The sequence below is a fragment of the Castor canadensis genome, chromosome 1, assembly GCF_047511655.1.
Source record: "Castor canadensis chromosome 1, mCasCan1.hap1v2, whole genome shotgun sequence".
Lineage (NCBI taxonomy): Eukaryota > Metazoa > Chordata > Mammalia > Rodentia > Castoridae > Castor > Castor canadensis.
The window spans coordinates 182103701-182123189 of record NC_133386.1 but is presented as its reverse complement, the minus strand read 5'-3'; the positions used below and the strand labels follow the sequence as shown (position 1 = coordinate 182123189).

Here is a 19489-nt window from a genome sequence, read left to right as displayed (position 1 = left end):
ACCAGAGCCTTTAGCACCACTCAGACCTGCTCTCTTATCTAACCCTGGTTTTCTAGCCTTAGCAGAGGTGGGGGGAAAAGAGGAAAGGTGACAGGATGGTGGTCCTCAGACATTTGGTCTCTACTCTGGCCTACACTTTTCCCACCTGGACCCGAGTGCCAGTCAGTGCTGAGAGTAATAGGGGTAGAGAGAGGATATATGATGGCCCCAATGTGGATTGATACCCTAAGGATATCAGCTTCCCCTTCCCACAATACAGAAGAGGTAGCTGAGGAGAGCAAAAAATGAGTGCTTGGCAGCACCTAGAGGGGATCTGGGAAGGAGAGCCACGAGCCTGGAGGCAGATGCAACAGTCACCCCCACCCCTTACACAGACAGCCTCCTCCCTGTGCTGACTTAGAGGATTGTTTGGGTGGCAGCGGCAGTCTCCAGGATAGGCAGAAGAAGGCAGGTTGGAAGGTGCTAGATAATTTCTCAGAAAGCAGGGAAGGCTTAGGGGTGTTATCATGTGGCACAAATGAACACGGCCCTGGGAGACAGAAAGCCAGCACTGGAGTCCCGGATAAGCCCTGTTAGCCGTGAGCCCTTGGTTGAGTCAAAGCCACCTAGCTGGGCCACAGTCTTCAGGGACAGGTAGGGGTGGGGCCAGGTGATGTGGAAGCACACACCCTTCTGCTCCATTCTAATTGGCTCCACTCTGGCAGCCAGTATCAAGGTAATTCACCAGTACAAGGTGTCTGGGTCCACCCACAGCAGGTGCAAGTAAACCAGCAGGAAGGAGAATCTTTTCGCCTATCTCCCCCACTGGCAGCCATGGCCCCCTTGTGTCACTCCAGTGATACTGCAGGGCAGGCAACCGGTCAGCTCCAGGACCTACAAACACTCTTGGCCCTGTGGGGGCTGAAGGGATGTAGGCCCCTGTTTCTTTTAGGGACCAGCCCAGGCCAAGCCTCAAGGCTAGCTAACCTGCCCACTGACCTCCTCATCGGCTTGGAGGGTTACTGGAGAATTCTGGAGAGGCCTCCAGAAGGATGAGGAGAGTAGGCCTGTTTTTCTCACTCTCTCCCAGCCCTAGCTGCCCCAGGCCTAGGCCTTCTCTGCCATCCCACCCCACCCCCGCCCCAGTCATTAGTCCTTCCTCTGTCCTTGCCTGGAAGGATACTCACAATACTATCTTGTGAGGCTGATGGGGTGGCTCAAGTGATAGAGTGGCTTCCTAGCAAGTGTGAGGCCGAGTTCAAACCCCAGTACCACCACAACAACAACAACAACAAAACCAGCATACTGTCTTGTGCCAAATGCAAGTCCTGGGGGCTCCACTTCCTGGAATTTGACCTTTGAGGAATATGGTTCAGAGACAGAATGACAGGAATTACCACCTCCCCCCATGACCTGCAAGCCAGAGACTGATCCATGTGGCAGTGGACAAAGATCAGGAGACTCCTATCCTCATTTCCCAGCACAGGGCCTTGTGCAGGAGCAAACAGAGCGAGACACACACAGCTTGGCAACTGAGGTCCCTTCTTCCCCAAACTGGCTGGAACCTAAGGGCTCATACCTACCACCACCGACACCTGGGTTATTCCCAGCATTAGCCTTAAGCAAGACAAACCACTCAAAGAGGCTCCTTTTTCTCCCAGACATCCTGGCGCCACGGACAGGGGTTCTGGCTCTCTGAATGAGAGGCATCCCTTAACAATCCCTCCCCATTCATTGCAAAATCAACCCAAACAGGGGGGCTGCTTCTTGACGGGCACCCTCTGCCAGCCTTGACTTCAGGACCATGTTCGTGAGGTTCATCTGGCATTGGTTCTAAATGAGACCTATTGTGTCAAACTTGTTCCACAGGTGCACCTCCTGCCCTCTGGGAGCTTTTGACTTTGAGACTAATGAAGGGCAGGGGATGGCAGAGCAGACGCTCATGCTCCCAGGGTTCTGATGGCCAAAGCTCCTTCTGTCTGAATGTGTCGGTGCCAGGTAATTTCTGATGCCCCTGGGGTGCAAAACCAGCTAATCCACAAGCTGTGCAACTTGCCCAGGATCAGGCTGCTGGGGCCAAGTTAGAGGACAAGTGAGTCCTCCCATTCCCAGTGGGTCCTGGAGCAAGGAGGAGGAGAGTCAATTTCCCTCCATTGGAGACTGACTAACCCTTAGGCCTAGAGAACCCAAATGCAATGATTCTACTTTCCTCTGCTCAGAGTAGAGGAAAACTGGATGCCCTGGGATTGAAGGGGCCTACACTTTCCCCTCCCTCGGGCAGGGGGCTCACGATCTCTAGCATGGAGAAGTGAGACATGAAAACATACCTAAGCTCAGCTTTGTGTCTCATTGGACACAATGAGATGGCAAATCGCTCCCCAGATCCCCAGACAGTGATATCAGTTGTAGGGGGCAGAGATCAGCTTTAAGAAAAAGGCTTTTTAAGGAAAATGCCACAGAGACACATGAAGAACAGAGACTGTTCTTCATGACTGGACCAGGGGTGGCAAACATGAGGCTCAAACAACACCACAACCCCCTGCAAAGCCTACAGTAGATTCCCCGCCCCCTACATAAGTGAGCCAAGATCCAAATGCAGTGTCAACAGCCTCCACCAATCTATGATGCTCCCTTCTAGCTACTGCCCATTCACTTATTAGGTCTCTCAGCTCCAAAGTTTAAGGTGTGAGTGTGGGTAGGAGAAGTGGGAGCAGACGGAAAAATGCAGAGGGTGGACATCCTAGGAGAAGCAAAAACTAAGTTATGAATGAGCACAGAGCCTGAGGTAAGATGGAGGGATGGCTTCAGCTGGAGCAGTGAAGGCTTCTACTGCCTTCTCTGGTTGGTTGTTGGTAGCCAGCAACCAACCAACAAAGGTGGTAGGGTCACATGAGCAGCATTAAAGAGGGCAGAGCCCAGAGCAGGGGCACTACTCCAAATGTCTTCCCTACCCCCTCCCACCACCTGGCCATCACATCAAGTAAAGGGAGGAAGGCCAGACCCCAGTGGGCACTGATTCTGAGGTCTAAAACTTGCCAAAAGAAAGTCTTCCTCCACTGTGTTCTCTGAATGTGCTCATTTCTGAAGGCCTAATGCCCCCAGCACAGTGCTAACAAGCTTCCAGAAGTGCTCTTTGATTTTCTTCTCATGAGGCATCCTATCAGATCACTGGGGTAATGCAATACTGTGTTTCTCAAACTTTTCAGCACATCAGAATCACTTGGAAAGCCCTGAAAAAATGCTAAGGCCCCACCTGCAGGTGTGCTCAGGGTAAGATCTAAGAATCTGAACTTAAAACTCCTGGAGCCCCTGTGATGTTCTGTTTGGGATCTTATGTACAGAAAGGGATGTGGATTTTGGAAACAGACCAACTTGAGTTCAAATGCTATCTCTGGGGGCTGGTGGAGTGGCTTAAGTGGTAGAGTGCCTGCCTAGCAAGTGGGAGGCCTTGAGTTCAAACATTAGTGCCACCAAACAAAAAAAAAACAAAACCCCAAAAGTAACAGGCTATCTCGCCTCTTACTTGCTGTGTGACTCTGGGCAAATGGCTTCTCTCCCTAACCCTGTTTTTTTTTTTTTGAATTTATAAAAAATGGAGAAATAACACTTAACCTGTTTTTTTTAAAAAGAGAATTATGTAAAGGTACCTGTCAATTCTGTTGCTTCTTGTTCTTCCTTCTTAATGTGCTGAGGCTCATCCCTACATACACAAACCTGTGCCCTTCAGAAGGGGCACAGCCACAGGTCAGAAGTGCCCAACATTTGATGCCCTGTGGGTAGGGACAGGAAGCCTCTGGTGGAGCCCCTCCCTCCCTCTCTGAACCTGTGAACACTGGAGGCTACATCCTGAATAACTGGGTATAAACTGCTCCATCTTGCACGGCTGTGGGTGACAAACAGAAGTACTGGGAGCTTTACTGCCTGCCCTATTTTCTATGACATTGAAGCCCCAGTGGCTACATTAGTGCCCATGGACCTCCATCTGCCAGTGTCAAGATCCAGATCTGTGTGGCATGTGCTCGGTGACACATTGCAGATGCAAACACCAGGGCCCTGGCTAGGGTAAGACAGGCAAGAGGGCATAGGTCTGCACCACAGGCACACCAACTCACACAGCAGGAGAATGCCCAAGTTATTGGTAGGTAAAGTCTACCCTTGGGAAGGGACAGGAAAAGCACAGGAAAGACCAAATACCAGGAAGCTGGGGCAGCTGTAGAAAAGTGAGAGGGAGGCCAAGTGGTCAGAGTCCAGTTTGAGGTAGCTCTGGGGTCCTTAGCTGATTGGCCAAAAATCAAAGCTCTCTCACAGGCACAATGTGGTGACATCTGGAGTACTGGGGTGGATGGAGCAAGATGGAACTTGAACAGCCAGCATGGATTCTAGACTACAGCCTACTTCATTCCTTTTTCAGCAAGGGCCAGAAGGTAAGGAGAGAGGTGGTGCCTACCTAGCAGAGAGAGAGGTTGGGCTCTCTCTGCTAATTAAGAGCAAGGTAGAGCAGGTGGTCAGATGTCCCCAATCCCACGGAGAAGCTTAAAATATTGAGCAATTAAATCAGTGACCAGTGCTTTGGGGACAGCCATGTGCATGACAGTATCATAGTGGCCCCATTCAGTAGCTGCCAACCAGCGGTGGTAGGCAAATGGGTTCCACGGCAGCCAAAAGCGCAGCGTGAACCGCCCCCCTCCCATCTCACTGGTACCAGGAGGCTCGTCCCTGTTCTCTCACTGTCAAGAAGGAGTGGTGACCAGTCATGGGGGTCCCGTCTGCTGGTGCCAAGGAGTCGGGATGACTGTGTCTCCCTGCTGGGAGGCTGGGAGCTGACCCTGCCCGCGGTACTAGTGGTGAAGCGCACTACACTGCCGGTGCCAGGGAATGACCCCCTTCCCCGGTGCCAGCGTCCCGACGACCATGTCCGCTGTACCCAGGTGCTAGGGGATGACCCCCACGCGGTTCCAACGCCAAGACAGCCCGTCCCGCCGCTGCCACGGAGAGACCACCACTCGGTGTCAGCACTGAGGGGGCCGGTCCCGCCTGTGGCTGAGGAACGCTCGGGTGCGATGTCCTGCCGGAACCGCGGTGCCCGTCCCGCCACCGTGGCGCTCACCTGTGCCCGAAGAGCCGTAGCCCGGGGAAGCGCCGCTTGCTGAGCCGCCGCGGCGCCTTGTCCGGCTCGGGACCCGCGTCGCGCTCGGAGCCGCTGGACGAGGCGGAGGCCGACTCCGAGTCGCTGCTCCGGGCCTCGGGGCTGCCGTCCCGCGGCTCCATCCGGCCCTAGCCCCGGCCGGCGGCGGGCCCGCGGGAGACGCCCATGCCGGGCCGACGGCCGGGGCTCAGCACGCCCGCTCCGCGCCGCCTGCTGCGGCCATGGCGCGCGCTTGCTCCGCCCGCCCCGTGCCGCCCGCCTCCGCGCCCCACGCCCAGGTGCCCGGGAAGCGGCCACCGCTGCCGCTCCAGGAAGTACCGCCAGCCTCGGCCGCAGGACCCCGCATAGCTGGCCGGGTCGCTGCCTGCCCGCGGCCGAGCACGCCCCCTCGACCGCGCAGCGGCACCGGGCCTGTGGCGCCCTCTGCCGGCCACAGGCTGTGGCGCAGCAGGCAGACTTGGCACGGAGGGCGGGGCAGATAGGGGGCGGGGCGGTTAGGGGGCGGGACAGTGGAGGCCCCGCCTCCCCAGCTCCGCGGCCGGTCTGCCTGGATGCGACAGAATTGATGCGACAGAATTTCCTGACCTGACGCTCGCGCACAGCACCCAGACGCAAAATCGGTTCCTCTCCCTAACCCTCCTCCACCAAACAACCTACGTGATCACAGGTGCACACCCGTGAGGGCGGCTGTCACCACCTTCCCTCCCACATCCACAAGGAATATATTCCTTTCTCGCGCTCCCTGTGCCCACTCAGCGACTCATACAATCTCCATCCTTACTTACCCCTTAGCTCTCCCGAATCACACCCACGGAACAAGAGTCACACAATGCTCCCCATGCACACGAAAACAACATGCCCCTCACACGCAATTATGCCCTCCTTACTGAAACTCACTCCCCGCCCAGCCTCTCACACTCAGTGACCAGAGTCACTTAATGACCCTTACACATACCAACAAAGTCATCCTTCCACAGCTATTCGTAGTCATCCTTCCAGCCCTTCCCCCACTCCTAACATGGAATTTTCCTCATACAATCTCCAGTAGCACCTCTTGATCTCTTCTGCTGTGGGAATCACCTGTACACCTCTTACACATAAGGACACTCAAGTACCCGCACATAAGGACAACAGTTGCAGCCTACACACTCATATACACACCCATACACGTTTATCTATCTCCTCTCCTCCCGCCCCAGGACGATGGTTACAGAAACACATCCCTCTTCCAAAAACACATCCAGAAGTACTCCTCATATACACACACAGATACACCCCTAAGGGCAGCAGAAGTTGTCCCCCTCCAGAAATGAGAACAACTGGAACCAGAACAGTCACATTTGGGGACACATATTACACATGCTTGGGAATCTGCAGCTCAGGATATCTCTGATAGCCCCTGTGGGAGCTGGTGACCGTAGTCTTCCTCCTCCCTAAGCTGTGCCACCATGCCTGCTGGTTCAGTTTGCACTCTATTCTGCAAAGCCACATCCTGTTGCCTTCACTTTCACCACTTTTCCAGGCTGAGCCAGCCACAAATAGCCCAGGCTTGGGGGGGGCTGTTACCTGTGAGCAAGCCTGTGAGTTTGAGCAATAACCAGCACCCAGAGGCCCAGCACCCTTTTCTCCTCCCTTCGAGTTTCCAGTGAGCCTGGAAAAGAAGGTCTAAGAAGCCCTTGCCCTCCAACCAGCATTGGGGCCAGGGTAGCCAGAAGGAGGGTAGACAAATCCCCAAATAGCCTGACCCTGGCCTTCTGGGGCGCACGGGTTTTCTTTGGGGAAGTTTCCCAATGGTTCTCACGCCAAGCTCCAAGGGAAGAAACCAGGGGCAGCTAACGACCCTACTAAGTTTGCACCTACTTTGCAGCGGGTCCAGAATCCTCTGGCATTGAATGCCACACTCTTGTGGGAGCCCCTCTCCCCAAAGCTCCCCTCTTAGTTCCCTCAACTCAAGTTCAGTCTTTCACCAGGCTCTAACCCCCACCCCCATCCCCAACAATGCAATCAGAGTTGCCACCACCCTGCCGTCCCCTGTGCCTTCACAGAACTGTTTGATAACGGTCGGGTGACTCCACTTTCTATCACTCTTCCACTCTAAATGGACAGAGGTCCCAGTGCCCACTCCCAGGCTACCCTTATACCTACTGTGTCTGGGGGGCCTCGGCTGGGATCTGTGGCACGTCCCAGGAGCGGTAGCGCCACATCTGCCTCAGTGTCCCGGGCAGCTCCCCTTCTTCTGTCCCCAGCGCCTCCGCGGGGCCCAGAGCTGCGGCCACATCGCAGCCTCCCCCGGTACTGTGGCCGGCCCCCAATGCGCTCATCCTGCCCGGCGACTCTCTTCCTCTTTCGGCACTTCCTGACCCGGGGGGGGGCCCTGCTAGAGACCGGCTGACCGCCCAAGCAGAGGACCACAGGGCTCGTAGGCGCCTTCCGCTGGCTGGGGCAGGAGGCAGGCTTGGGAGAGGAGCTGCTTGGGAGGGCAAGGGGCAGGTGGGGACAAGCCCAGCCCCAGCAGCCAGGAGACAGCCCCAAGAGTCAGAGCTGCCAAGCAGCCACTAGACCTGCCTGGGCTGGAATCTGCACTGGGGCCTCAGGCTGGCTTTCCTCCCTAAATAACCCCTCTGATTTTTTTACCTCTTGGTTGTGCTAAGGTCTCTCACTTCATGACAAGCCTCAGGTACTCTGACTGGGGGTGCCCAATCCAGCTCTCTCTCTTTAGCAGTTCTGTGTACATTACACCATGGAACACAGAATTTGGCACATGGGATAGCAGTGTAGGGAAAAGAGCAAAAGAAGGTGGAGTCCAAAGACATGGGCTCCTGTCCTATTTCTCTCAGTTACCAGCTGTGTGACAAAATCAGGTCATTGAACCTCTCTGAGTCAACTTAAGTTGTTTTTGGAATAAGGTAGGCTATAAACAGCTAAATGAATGAAAGTTCCCACAAATTAGGGAACTTTACTGAGCCTCGGTTTTCCCATCTATAAAATGGAATAATTCAAACTCACAGAGTTATATTTATAAGAGGTGAAAGTAATCAATAAATACTAATTTGGTGCCTTTGCATCAGGCACTGTACACCAGTACAGCAGTGAGCAAGGCAGCCTGGCTGTACCCTCAGAGCTTAGATGCCAGTAGGGCAGACATCCAGGAAACAGCCAATCCATGTATGATACAATGTCAGGCAATGAGATATACTATAAAGAAAAAGGAAGCCAAAATGCTGGGGGGGAAGAGACTGATAATAGAGGGACTGGGCAAAGCCTCTCTGAGGAGGGGACATATGAGAACAGACACAAATCATGAGGGCAGGCCATGTGACTGCCTGGGAGAACAGCATTATAGGTGGAAGGAACAGTAAGAGCAGAGTCCCTGAGCAAGGAATATATTGGATGCAATCAGAGAATAGCAAAAAGGCCAGTGCGGTGGGAGAACAAGGAACTTGGAGATTACTAGAAGGCACTGGAAAGTTTTCCAGAGACCAGATTGCACTGAAGTTTGAGGGCATCATGGAGACTTGGCAAATAAATGGTAAAGCACATACTGACACTTTATTATGAGGATTGGTTCTAGGGAGGAAATCTTACCTTCCTCAAGCATTCTTTCTTTTTTTTTTCTTTTGCTTTCTTTAATCACACTGCTCTACAATTAGTTCTTTAGTTGTGTATGTGTTTGTTACTTCAGTGAAGCTGTGAATTTCCCGAGGACAGAAATGGTGTCAGTTTAGTTCAACAAACATTTATGCCACTGAGCCTGCAGAGAAAGAATGCTCGTAGTGCATCTGACCCTCAGAAACCTCCATCTGGGGCGGGAATCCCCTTCATATCCCTCGTTACTGGAATGTAATTATTTCTCAATTACTTGTTTAATAAATGCATGCTATGCAATGAATAATCAAGACTCAGACACAATAAACATTGGTTAATATTTCTTGGACACTTTCTGGACCAGAACTTTAGTAAGTATTTCCTTAGCTTGTGGAATCCTTTAATCCTATAATGAGTTAGATCTTGTGATTTTTCCCCCTTTTACATGAGGGAACTGAGGCATTGAGCTGCTAGGTTACTGGTCTGGTTAGTAATGGAATTAAGAATCTGACCTCAGAGTCTAAAACATCATACTGTCCTTCAAAGGTTGGGGACATAGCCAGGTTTTGCTTTTTCCCAATTGCTCTCCCTCCAACCTATCATCTCTGAGTCCCTCAAGGTGGGAGGGACCTGGATCTGTGACTCACTAGAGATGGGTCAGGCCAAGGTCTATTCCAGAAGCCTGTTGCAGGACCCAGCTTTCTCACACAAGCATTCTGCAAGTAGCTGCAGCAGTTAAACAGAGGAAATGGGGCTGGGCTTGTTTTCCATCAGAGGTTCTGGCAGCCCTGGAGCACCAGAGAACAGGAAATGGGGTTCCTGGAGGGGAAACCAGGCAGGCTGGACACTTTGAGTTGAAGCATAGTCATGTCTGTGAGACCAGGGCCACTGTGGCCTTGTACTCTTCAAAGCTGTCAATACTAGCTCCGCTTTCCAGGTGGAATGGGGAGGACAGGTGCATAGGGCTGGGAAGGATGCCCTTGGCAGTTCCTAGGACAGTATGTGCCAGCACTGGGGAACTGGGGACCCCTCAGAATCCACCCAGGTACACACAGGAAGAGGAATCTGGGTAAGAATATTATTCTGGGCTTTGTTGAGGCCCCAGAGGATGAGGTGTTCTACTTTCCGTGGCCTGGATGAGCAAGTGGGAGCGGGGGAAAAGAAATGTACCAGGCCACTGAACATTCAACCCACAACCTGGACATCCTCTGCTCTCAAAACCTGCCAGCCAGCCTCCTTGACCTGCCCTTCAGTGCTCCTTCTGCTCTGACTCCTCTGGCTTTCTTGCCTCTGATCCAGGTGTTCCCTGCAGAGATGTCCTTTGAGCTCACGCCAGGCTGGTGCATGCTTCATTGTAGGTGCTCAATAAACATCTCTTCCTTCCCTCTTTGGTCACATGTGGCCTGACCCTTGCCATTTCATTCCACCTAGGCTGCTCTGCTGGTCTGTCTTGCCTTGCTTTGTCTGCCCTTGTTATTTGGCCAGTCAGAATCTCCATCCTTCAAACCCCAGCTGAAGCAGCAGAGCTGGGAAGGAGGAAAGAGTCCGTCACACTCCAGCCCTTGCTGTGTGACTCTGGGCTAGTCATTACCTAGCTGGGTTGGACTAGATGATTTCCATCTAGATGATTTTCTCTAGATCTGACAGTTTCATTTGTATCTCCTTCCTTGATCTCCAGATTTTTGTTCATTTACATGACAAAAATTTTATAAATATCTACTAAGTGTCAAATACTGCTTTCTAGTCAGCATTCTCACTCCACTATCTTACCTTTGACACTTTTGTTTCCAATAATACTGTATCATTTGATTATTAGTCTTGTCTCCTTACAAAATTCTATTTTTTTTTTTTTTTAGTTCTTGGTGGGACTAGAGTTTGAACCTAGGGCTTCACGCTTGCAAATTGTCACTCTACCATTTGAGCCATGCCTCCAATCCATTTTTACTGTGGTGACTTTGGAGATGGCAACCACAGTCCTCCCCATCTCAGTCTCCCAAGTAGCAAGGATTATAGGTGTGAGCCACAGACTTGTACCCAGCTTCCTTACAAGATTCTTTTTTGCTAGGCAGGTACACTACCACTTGAGCCACTCTGCCAACCCCTTAACAAAATTCTTGTATCCCACATTGCTCCTTGCTCAGTGCCAGGTATACAGTGTATGCTTGATGACTTCCTATGGAAGTCCAAATGGGTTGAGTAAGTGTCCAACAAGCCAAGTGGGGGTGGGGGGTGGGGGGGAACTGGCTTCTTGTTTACATGAGTGGCTGTGGTGAGACCTGGAGGATTTTTAAAGTCTCAGTCCCTCCCCAGCAGCTAGACCTATGATCCAGGTACCTGCAGAAGCCCTGAAAGACAACCCAGAGCCACATAGTACATGCTGATCCCTGGCCCTGCCCAGGCGCTGGATGTCTGTCCCCACTGAGGGGATAGATACACCTGAGTTGGGCTGCAGGTGCTGCTGCCTAGTGACACATGGGAATTTGATGAGGCTCCTTCTGGGTAGCCTCATGAGAGCCATGACCAAGGGAAAGTCTGGAGGAGGGGCTCAGACTGTCTACCACTGGTCCAGCACTGACTGGCAGCCCAAAGGTTAAAGGTGATTTTCCAAACCACTATGGCTTGGAAGCACACTTTGGCTCCTCCCAGGTCCCCAGGCTGGAGGTGAGAGAGAAACCTGGGTGTCTCTCTTCTTTCTCAGGGTTACTAGGATCTACCCTAGGGACTTCTTTCTATTCCCAGCTTGGACTGTACCAACCTTCCAGGGTAGGGTCAACAGGCATCCTGCCCTCCAAACTTCCCATCCCTCTCAGGGTCACAAGCCCTGATTACAGAGCTTCCTTTTGCCCCCTCAACCCTGACCCATTACCCCTCCCAGATATGCACACTTCATACAGAGTCTTCAGGATGACAGACCAGGTCCTTGGGAGCTGCCAGGGTAAAAAGGGCCTGGAAGCAAAATAGTTCTGAGCCTGCATCCTAGTTCTCCCAGTTCCTGGCTGTGTTATCTTAACAAATTGCTTAACTTCTCTGAAGCTTAACAAATTGCTTCATTTCTCATCTGTAAACTGCCAACACATGGCTTCCAAAATCTTCTCCCAGGCACCTGTAGGCAGAGAGTACAAGTCCAGCACATGGAGCCTAGAAGCCTAGAATCTAGTCCCAATGCCTTTCCCACCCTCTTTGGGTGTCACTAAAGAGGTTTCCCAGCCTGTACAAGCCCTGTCCTTAGACTTGACCATTGAGGGCTCTTTCTGAATACCCTGCTAAGAAAATGTTCCAACTAAGCCAAAAACATGACTCCAACCTCGGCTTCCTGTGGCCACAGCCTCTACAGCATCTCTGAGAGCCTCTCCAAACCCCAGGGCTTCAAGGAGCTGTCCCAGCAACCTTCGAAATGAACAAATGGCTTATGTCCCTGAGTGTAAGAGTCAGGGCACACCAGCTGCTAAGGACACTCCCAAGTTCCTTGTCCCTCTTCAGCATGAACCTCTCTGTCTTTCCTGAGGGGATGAAGGAGTTCCGGGCAGGGTGTGGGCTCCATCCTTCCAAAGGAAGGAAAATGGACAGACCCTCAGCTTCCGGCTTCCTCTGGCAGTGGGCCCTTCCCTCCCCTGGCTCCAGCTCATCTCTCTGCCCCCGGTTTTTGCATTTTTAATTCGGGACAGAATGTGATCTCTTGCAGCTCCTAGCTTTATCCTGTTGCTATTTAAATTACAAATCGGCCCCATCTCCCTGTCATTCTTGGGTTATTTTTAGCTTCTGGTAAATAGCAGCGGGAGAGTAGGATCAGGTGCCCCTCCTAGAGGAACTGTGTCCCTGCCGCCCTCGTGCCACAGCAGGGGGCACCCTCCCCTTCCCAGGGCACCCCTAGTCACCCTTCCCACACCAGTCCTCTGTGTGTGGGGGGCAGGGAGAAGATAAGCTGGGACATTCACAGCTGTCACTCAATCCTTGTTTTTGGTTTCCTCCAGTTTTGCCTCCCCCAGGTCTCCGTGCCTATCCTCTGTCTCCCTCCTCCACCATCCTTTCTGGACCTCTCCAGTCTAGAAGGGAGGGTCCATCCAGCCAAGGTAAAAGAGCTAACTGTGTTTCAACCCCCCCCATCGATTTAGTCAGGAACTTCACTCCTCTTATCTGCTTCACCCTTCCGAGCCAAGCTGTCGAGTGGGTATGATTGTTCCCATTTTCCATATGAGGAAACAGGGTCAGAGGTAAAAGTCTCATAGGCTAGGAAGAGCCATTGCTGGAATTTAAACTGGGCCTCTGTGACCTGGAAGGAAACTCGTGTGCCTGTGCATGGAACAGAACTGCCTCTCTTGGAATGCAGGTGCCACTGTGCTCCTCAATGCCCAGATTAAATCAATACCACCATCACCGTGTTTCCCACGTTTGTCCTGTCCTGTCTACTGGATCAGGGCTTGGCACACCATGGCCCCTGGGTCACATCTGACCTACTGCCTGTTTTTTGTTAGGGTCTTTGAGTAAAGAATGGTTTTTACATTTTGAAACAGTTGGAACAAAGTGAAAGAATAATATTTTGTGACAGTGGAAGTGATATGAAATGTAAAGTTCAGTGTCTATAAATAAAGTTTTACTGGAACCCAGGCACACTCATTCGTTTACACATTGTCTATGACTGCTTTTGCACCACCGTGGCAGAGCTGAGTAGCTGTGACAGGGACCATGTGACTTGCAAAGCCTGAAATATTTACTGTCTGGCCTTGTACGGGATGGTACTTTTGTTGAGGGAAAGAATTGTATTCCATAATTCCATCTCGGGTGGCATCTGCAGGGTTAAAACTCCAGGGTTGGGCTGGTGGAGTGGCTCATGAGGCCCTGGGTTCAAACCCAATATTGCAAAAAAACAAAAACAAAAACAAAAAAAACCTCTAGGGTGGTTTTCCCAGAGACCCTGTTGAAGCCTGGACAGAACTCATCACAGGGAAGCCCCCTGCCAGCCACACCCCAGCAAATCACCTCCATTTTATCTCCTTTTTCTCCTGTCCTGAACCTTTCTCTCTCTCCCTCTGCTTCTTCACAGGTGAAGCGAGTGGTTTCCAAACCCAGGGAAGTATCAAAACCACTCAGGATTGGTTTACAGAGTGGAGACTCCAGGCCCAACCTCGGACTACCTGTAGTAGTCTTCAAAAGTGAGGTTTAAGAATCCATTTTACAGGACATCCCTGGGTGTTCTGGTTTGTTTTACAGGTTCAAGTTCTGCATCTTTGGACTGGTCTGTGCCAACCAAACCCATATCCTTCATAGCCCCCTGTATTTCCCAAGCTAGAGTCTTCCCTCCAAGGTCCTCCAGCCCAACTCTGATTGGTCAGGACTTCTTTCAGTGTTTCCCAGAATATCTATCCCCCGCCTCCCCCCCCCCCCCCCGCACCTTGTTCTTGGATTTATTGGAAAACAGGTCCTTTTTAAACCAAAGTATGGCCCACACCACTCAAGTCCATCCCCTGCTCGTTTTTCTACCTTCTTACTCTGCCACCCCACCCCTGCCTTCTGCTCCGCCTGTCCAGGTGTTTGAGTTTTTGCTTACACAGCCCTGCTTAAAGCAGCTGTCAGGCTGCTTCCAGCCCACGTTGGCCCCGGGAGGCAAAGGAAAACTAGGTCTGAGAACCCTCTCCTCCCTAGAAGCTTCTACTGTCCTGCCAAAAGCCCCCATGGTCCTCACTTACGTCAGAAGCAGCCAGGCCTTGGCCCTGCTTCCGCTTGCATCTCTCCTCTCGCCCTCAGAGTTTTGTGCCCCCGCATTTCTGCCTAAAAGCCCTTTCTCTCTGTGAAGGGCTTTCAACTGCTTTTCTTAGCAATTCCTCACAGCGGGGCGGGAGGTTTAGCTGCGAGCCAGAGCTGCATGGAACTATGGCAGGCGGAAGATGTGAAAAGGGCCACTTGGGCCTGAGCTCCTGCCAACCCTAGGGCAGCCTGGATGGGGAACAGCAACATGGGTCAGCAGGCCTCTCAAGACTGGAGTCACAGGAGGACTTAGCCAGAAAGAAGGGCTGTCCACCATGGTCTGGAAGGCTCAGAGGGCTTGGGGCTGCTACCTCTTTCCCAGGCTTTTCCTGTCCTCTCTCCAGGGCGATCTCTTTGCCTTGATGCCTGTCCTGCTCTGGTGCTAAGACTAGGCTCCTGGCCTGATCTCAGAGTGGGAGGCAGTAACTTGCCCTAGTGCTGTCTTCTGTAGCCCTCACACAGGAGACCTGAAGATCTCCAGTTCTCTTCCAGCCAGAGAGTCACAGCTTGGTTATAGCACATGGTTGGCGGCTAGAGGCCCCCTGTCTGGGCTGGGGAGAAGCCTCCACTCTGGAATCACTCTGAGATTCCTGGGAATCTCAGTCCTTGCAGTTGTTGTAGCTGTGTGTGTGTGTGTGTGTGTGTGTTCACGCACTCAGAGCATCTTCCATGTTAGCCCTTTAATTATTCTCTGTTCCCTATCCTCTAAGCCTCTACCCTCCTAGCCTCCTTTCCAACTCCAGATGCTATCTGTACCTGACCCACAGCCTAGGAAAATCTTGGGGCTGTTGCCTTGTGTTCCAGGCATAGAACGGAAGCCCAGAGAGAGAAACTGTCCAGCTCAGAGACACACAGCAAGCGTGTCTTTGACCTGTCTCCTAACTGCCAGACTAATTAATTCTTGCAGGAGTCAGCATTCTTTGCTCCATTCCTGTCAATGCTTCTGTACTCCCTCCTCCCCCAGGAGGACTTTCAGGGCTTTCTCCATCTCAGCTAGAGTATGGCACAGATGGTGCCCTCCTCTTAACAGGGGGTCTGGAAGAGCTTGGCAAAGGAGCCTAGCCTATCCATGACTTCCGGAGAACGAGGGTAGGGCCCATGGGAACCTAACCTCTTTCAACTTACTCTGAGCATCCTGCTTCATGATTGGAAAGTTCCCTTTCCATCCTCCTTCCCCAAGTGAGGGAGGCCTAATAGCCTCATAATATTAACAATGTCCACAGAGTCCTTTAAACTTCCAGGGCTGGGCCAGTTTTCAGAAGGTGGGAAGAACCAGGGCAGCCCCAACACCCTAGGCCTCCTGGGTTGGTACAGACAGAAAACCTGTCCTTTCCTATTAGACTGATGACTTTAAGGACTGCAGATGCCATGATGTCTTGCTGGACACTCCAAAGGATGTCACTCTGTGCCAGGGGCTTTAGAGGGAAAGCAAGATCAAGTTGAGGTTGTGGTCTGGGAAGGGAAGATAAAGGGAAGGCCTGCCTGGTCCCCTCTCCACCCCCTCTCAGCATCTCCCTTGTTCTGAGGAGCAGCCCTCCCCAATAAGCCTCCCCCTGCAGATCATAAAAGGGGCCTGTTTCTTCCAGGGGCTCTGCTGAGCGGAGGTGGCAGAAAGGCGACTGGGAGTCTTACACAGGCAGAGGATGGTTTAATTAAGAGGAGGTTGAGTGGGCATAGGGACATTCCCTCACCACTATGGATGCCAGTGAGGATTTGCTGTGGCACAGGGGGCATCTGTCTTCCACAAGCTGGTGCCTAGCACACGGGCACCAACAGAAAAGCCCAGGGGAGGCTTGCTGAGTGAAGTGGGGGGTTTTCCTCTTTTCTCCCAGCTGCACTCCCAGCACCTAGAGGTTTATAAGAGCCAAGGTCTTGCGATCTCTCTTCCCAGCACAGAGGAACAGCACTTGGTACACAGTTGGTACTCAATAATTGCATGTTGAATGAACAGGGCTTTCAGAGTTCATGCTGAGAAGGGGGTTCTGGCCCCTTCTGGATCCCCTGCACCTAGAGCAGGGGATGCAAGCGGCACGTGTTCACCCAGCGCTATCTAGTTCAATAGTGATGCCAGGAAGGGTGGCCCCAAGCGCGGCGCTCCCCCTGCCCCATCTTCCTTACCTGTAGGACACCTGCTTTCGGAGATGCATCTGACCGAACCGCTCCTCCACTGAGGGCCCGGCGGCCATACCCGGGGAGCCCTCGGGCCAGGGCTGCGAAACCTCGGCCTCCTCCCCACGCCGGCAACGCCGCCGCACCACCTCCTCCTCCGCTGCCCGGCCGCCTCCAGCCCCGTCCCCGCGCGGTCCCTCGGCCATCGGGCGACTGCCTTCTTCCCGCCGCTCCCGCGGCCTTGCGGGGTTCCCGGCTGAAGTTCAGAGTCTCGGGTCCGCCTGGGCGGGGGGAGCCAGGTGCGGAGGGAGGGAAGCGCGGGTCCCACACGTCCCTCGCGACGCCGGCGCTCAGACGACAGGAGCGCTAGATAGTGGGCGCTGCTCCTGGGAAAGGCCGGCTGGGATCCTCCCCACCCTGGGGGTAGTTCTTGGAAGGGTCGGGGTGCTGCGTCGTGCGCGCTGGGGAGCCCCCCCGGACGGCCGGAGCCCGAGTCCGAACGGAGCCGGAGCCGGAGCCCGGGCAGCAAGCGTGCGCCTGCAGCGCGCCGCCACCGCCGCCGCGCACCGGAGTGTCACCTTAGAGACACTCGCCAACCCGTGGGGTCCGGGAGGAGGGCGCCGCCCCGCCCAGCCAGCCCGGCTCAGGGCACGGAGGAAGCGAGCCAGGCCTAGCCGACCGCGGGCACGACACTTCCTGGGGGTGCGAGGCTGGCTGGAGTGTGGGGCGCTGTCCAGGCCCACTTCTGTACCCGCGCCTCAACACCAGTACCCGCTGCTCGGCTGCTGCCAATCATCGCCCGGCCAGTCACTCAGCCGCTGTGATGCGCCCCTCCACCCCCAGTCCCGCATTTTCCGGCTTTGGCATTCGCCACTGCAGCGGGCAGGTGGGGGTGGGGGGAGGCAGGGGTGGTGACATGAGCCAGCTTTAACCCCGTCAACGCCATGGGAATTTAGAGATACAGTTGGATTTGGGGAGAGGATACAGGAAGGGGAACATACGCACTCAACACTGTCTCTAGACTTAGAGCTTTCTGGCCCAGGACCAAAGAGGGACCCAGCTGGCGGGGGCAGATAGCTCCCAACCCTAGGGCCTTCAGCCTTCTGGGAGTTCTCCATGCTACAGAACCAGGGTCTCCCAGAAGATGGAATCAGCCTCCTCCAGCAGAAGAGGCTGATGGGAAAGGGGAGAAGTCAACACTAAAGGAAGAACTAGAGGCCTCCTGGGGGTCCCTCTTGGATTTCCCCTTCTTCCCCCTCCAAGTTCCACACCCTCCTCGTCTTTCTTTGGATTGTTCACCCCTCGAACCTTATGTGTGGACTGGGATGGGACCATGGTTGACTTTTCAGATCTAATGCCTATTCACAGTCCAGACCCATCTTTCTAAAGCTGACCTTTGACCACAGCAGCTAATCTTCCCCTGCAGAATTTAATGGCTCCCTTTTTCCTTTACTCTAGCCTGGCATTCAAGGTCAGACTTGATCTCCTCACATCCCACAGTCCAGTCCCATCCACCCATTTCCTCCCATGCATCTCCTTCTGGAAATTGGCATCACATCTGTATGGCACCACTCAGGTTGTTCCTGAAAGTTCCTTCTGCTCATGGAACTTCAGATCCTGAGACTCCTTCAGAAGCGTTTTACTCTTGCAGAAAGTCTCCGGGGATGGAGGCTTCCTCCCAGCCAGCACTGCCCTCTGCCCCAGATGTGTAGTCTAATCTGTGTCTTACCTTTCCCACTGCCTGTGAGTGTGGGAAGGCAGGGCGGGAGGGACCAGACTCACAGAGGTAGAGAATGGGTGATCCCTTCTGACTTTCTCCAACCAGAAAATGTCTGTCCTGCCCCATGCCTTCATTCAGTTTGTCCCCATTGCCTGGGGTGTGTTCTCTTCTCTCCAAAGCTACCTCCCCCATTTCCCCCGCCTCATACTCCAGTACAGATGCTGTCTCCTCCTTGGGCTGCATGATGATTTCCTGGGCCTCTCTTTGGGCCCTGTAACAATAGCTGCTATCTCATTTGATCTCACCACAACCTTGAGTGTTAGATATGATCACTTCCTCCATGCTACAGAGGAGGACTCAGAGATGTCATTCAAGCTGGCTCCAGCAGTGAGTGGTGGGGCCAGAATTTAAATCCAGGCCTTTTGGTGCCAGATCTCATGCCCTTTTCCATCCACCATGCCATAGGCCACAAAGTAGCAGCCGTGGCAGCATTTGCTTGCTTCCCTTTTATCTTCAAATTCCCAAAAGTCTGCTTCAGTTCTGCCTCCCATCTCTCTCTGATCCAGCAGTTCCCTAATGGATGAATGGAATTGCCTTAAACTTTCCGGGCACAGGGGAGCCTGCTTCCTTCCCAAAGCTAAGTTCTAAAGAAGTCCTGTTGCAGTGAGGTGGGGAGGCTGGGCACTTGGGGTCCCTACCCTCTACCCAGCTGCTCTTGGGACTGTCCTTCCAGGATTCTTGGCTCCTGTTTCCAAGTGGTCTGGCCCAGGGTAGCCTCCCACACCATGAATTATGGTAGTTCTGGCTGGGTTTTATCCAGCTTAGCTGCTGGATTCCCAGGTTGGGTTTTTGTTTAGTTCTCTCCTGCAGAGCTCTTTTCTCTCAGTCCTTTTCAAAGTGAGGATTCATTCCCCCGCCCCCCCATGGTCACACCTCCCTGCTTAGGGCCAGCTGTTGCCTACATCATTTTTAAGCTGAAGAAGAGAAAAATGAAAGGCTCTTCTCTTGACCATCCTTACTATCTCTGCAGTCTCTCCCAGTTGCAGCCCACTCCCTCATCTGAATTCCAGCCCACTCACTGCGTCAGCACTCAGAGAACAGTCGTTAATGTCTTTGGAGGCTTTAGTGATTACTGATCTGGTGCTAAGAACTATACATGCGAGACCACATGCTCCAATGCAGTGTGGACCTCAGAACCCATGCTCTGA

General features: G+C 53.2%; 1 protein-coding gene across 5 annotated transcripts in view; it reads right to left on the bottom strand.

Moving 5' to 3' along the window:
- Nucleotides 1–17134, bottom strand: part of Dgkz (diacylglycerol kinase zeta) — a 40527-nt gene extending 23393 nt beyond the window's left edge. For 2 of the 5 annotated variants that reach the window (XM_020172349.2, XM_020172350.2), the window contains exon 1: nucleotides 5087–5318. In XM_020172349.2, coding sequence (XP_020027938.1) covers nucleotides 5087–5247 — 161 coding nt within the window. In that variant the 5' untranslated portion in view covers nucleotides 5248–5318. Of the gene's footprint in view, nucleotides 1–5086; nucleotides 5319–7270; nucleotides 7555–16570 lie in introns of those variants that run through there. The other 3 variants (XM_020172346.2, XM_020172347.2, XM_020172348.2) reach the window with 3 other exon arrangements.
- Nucleotides 17135–19489: the final 2355 nt, after the last annotated feature.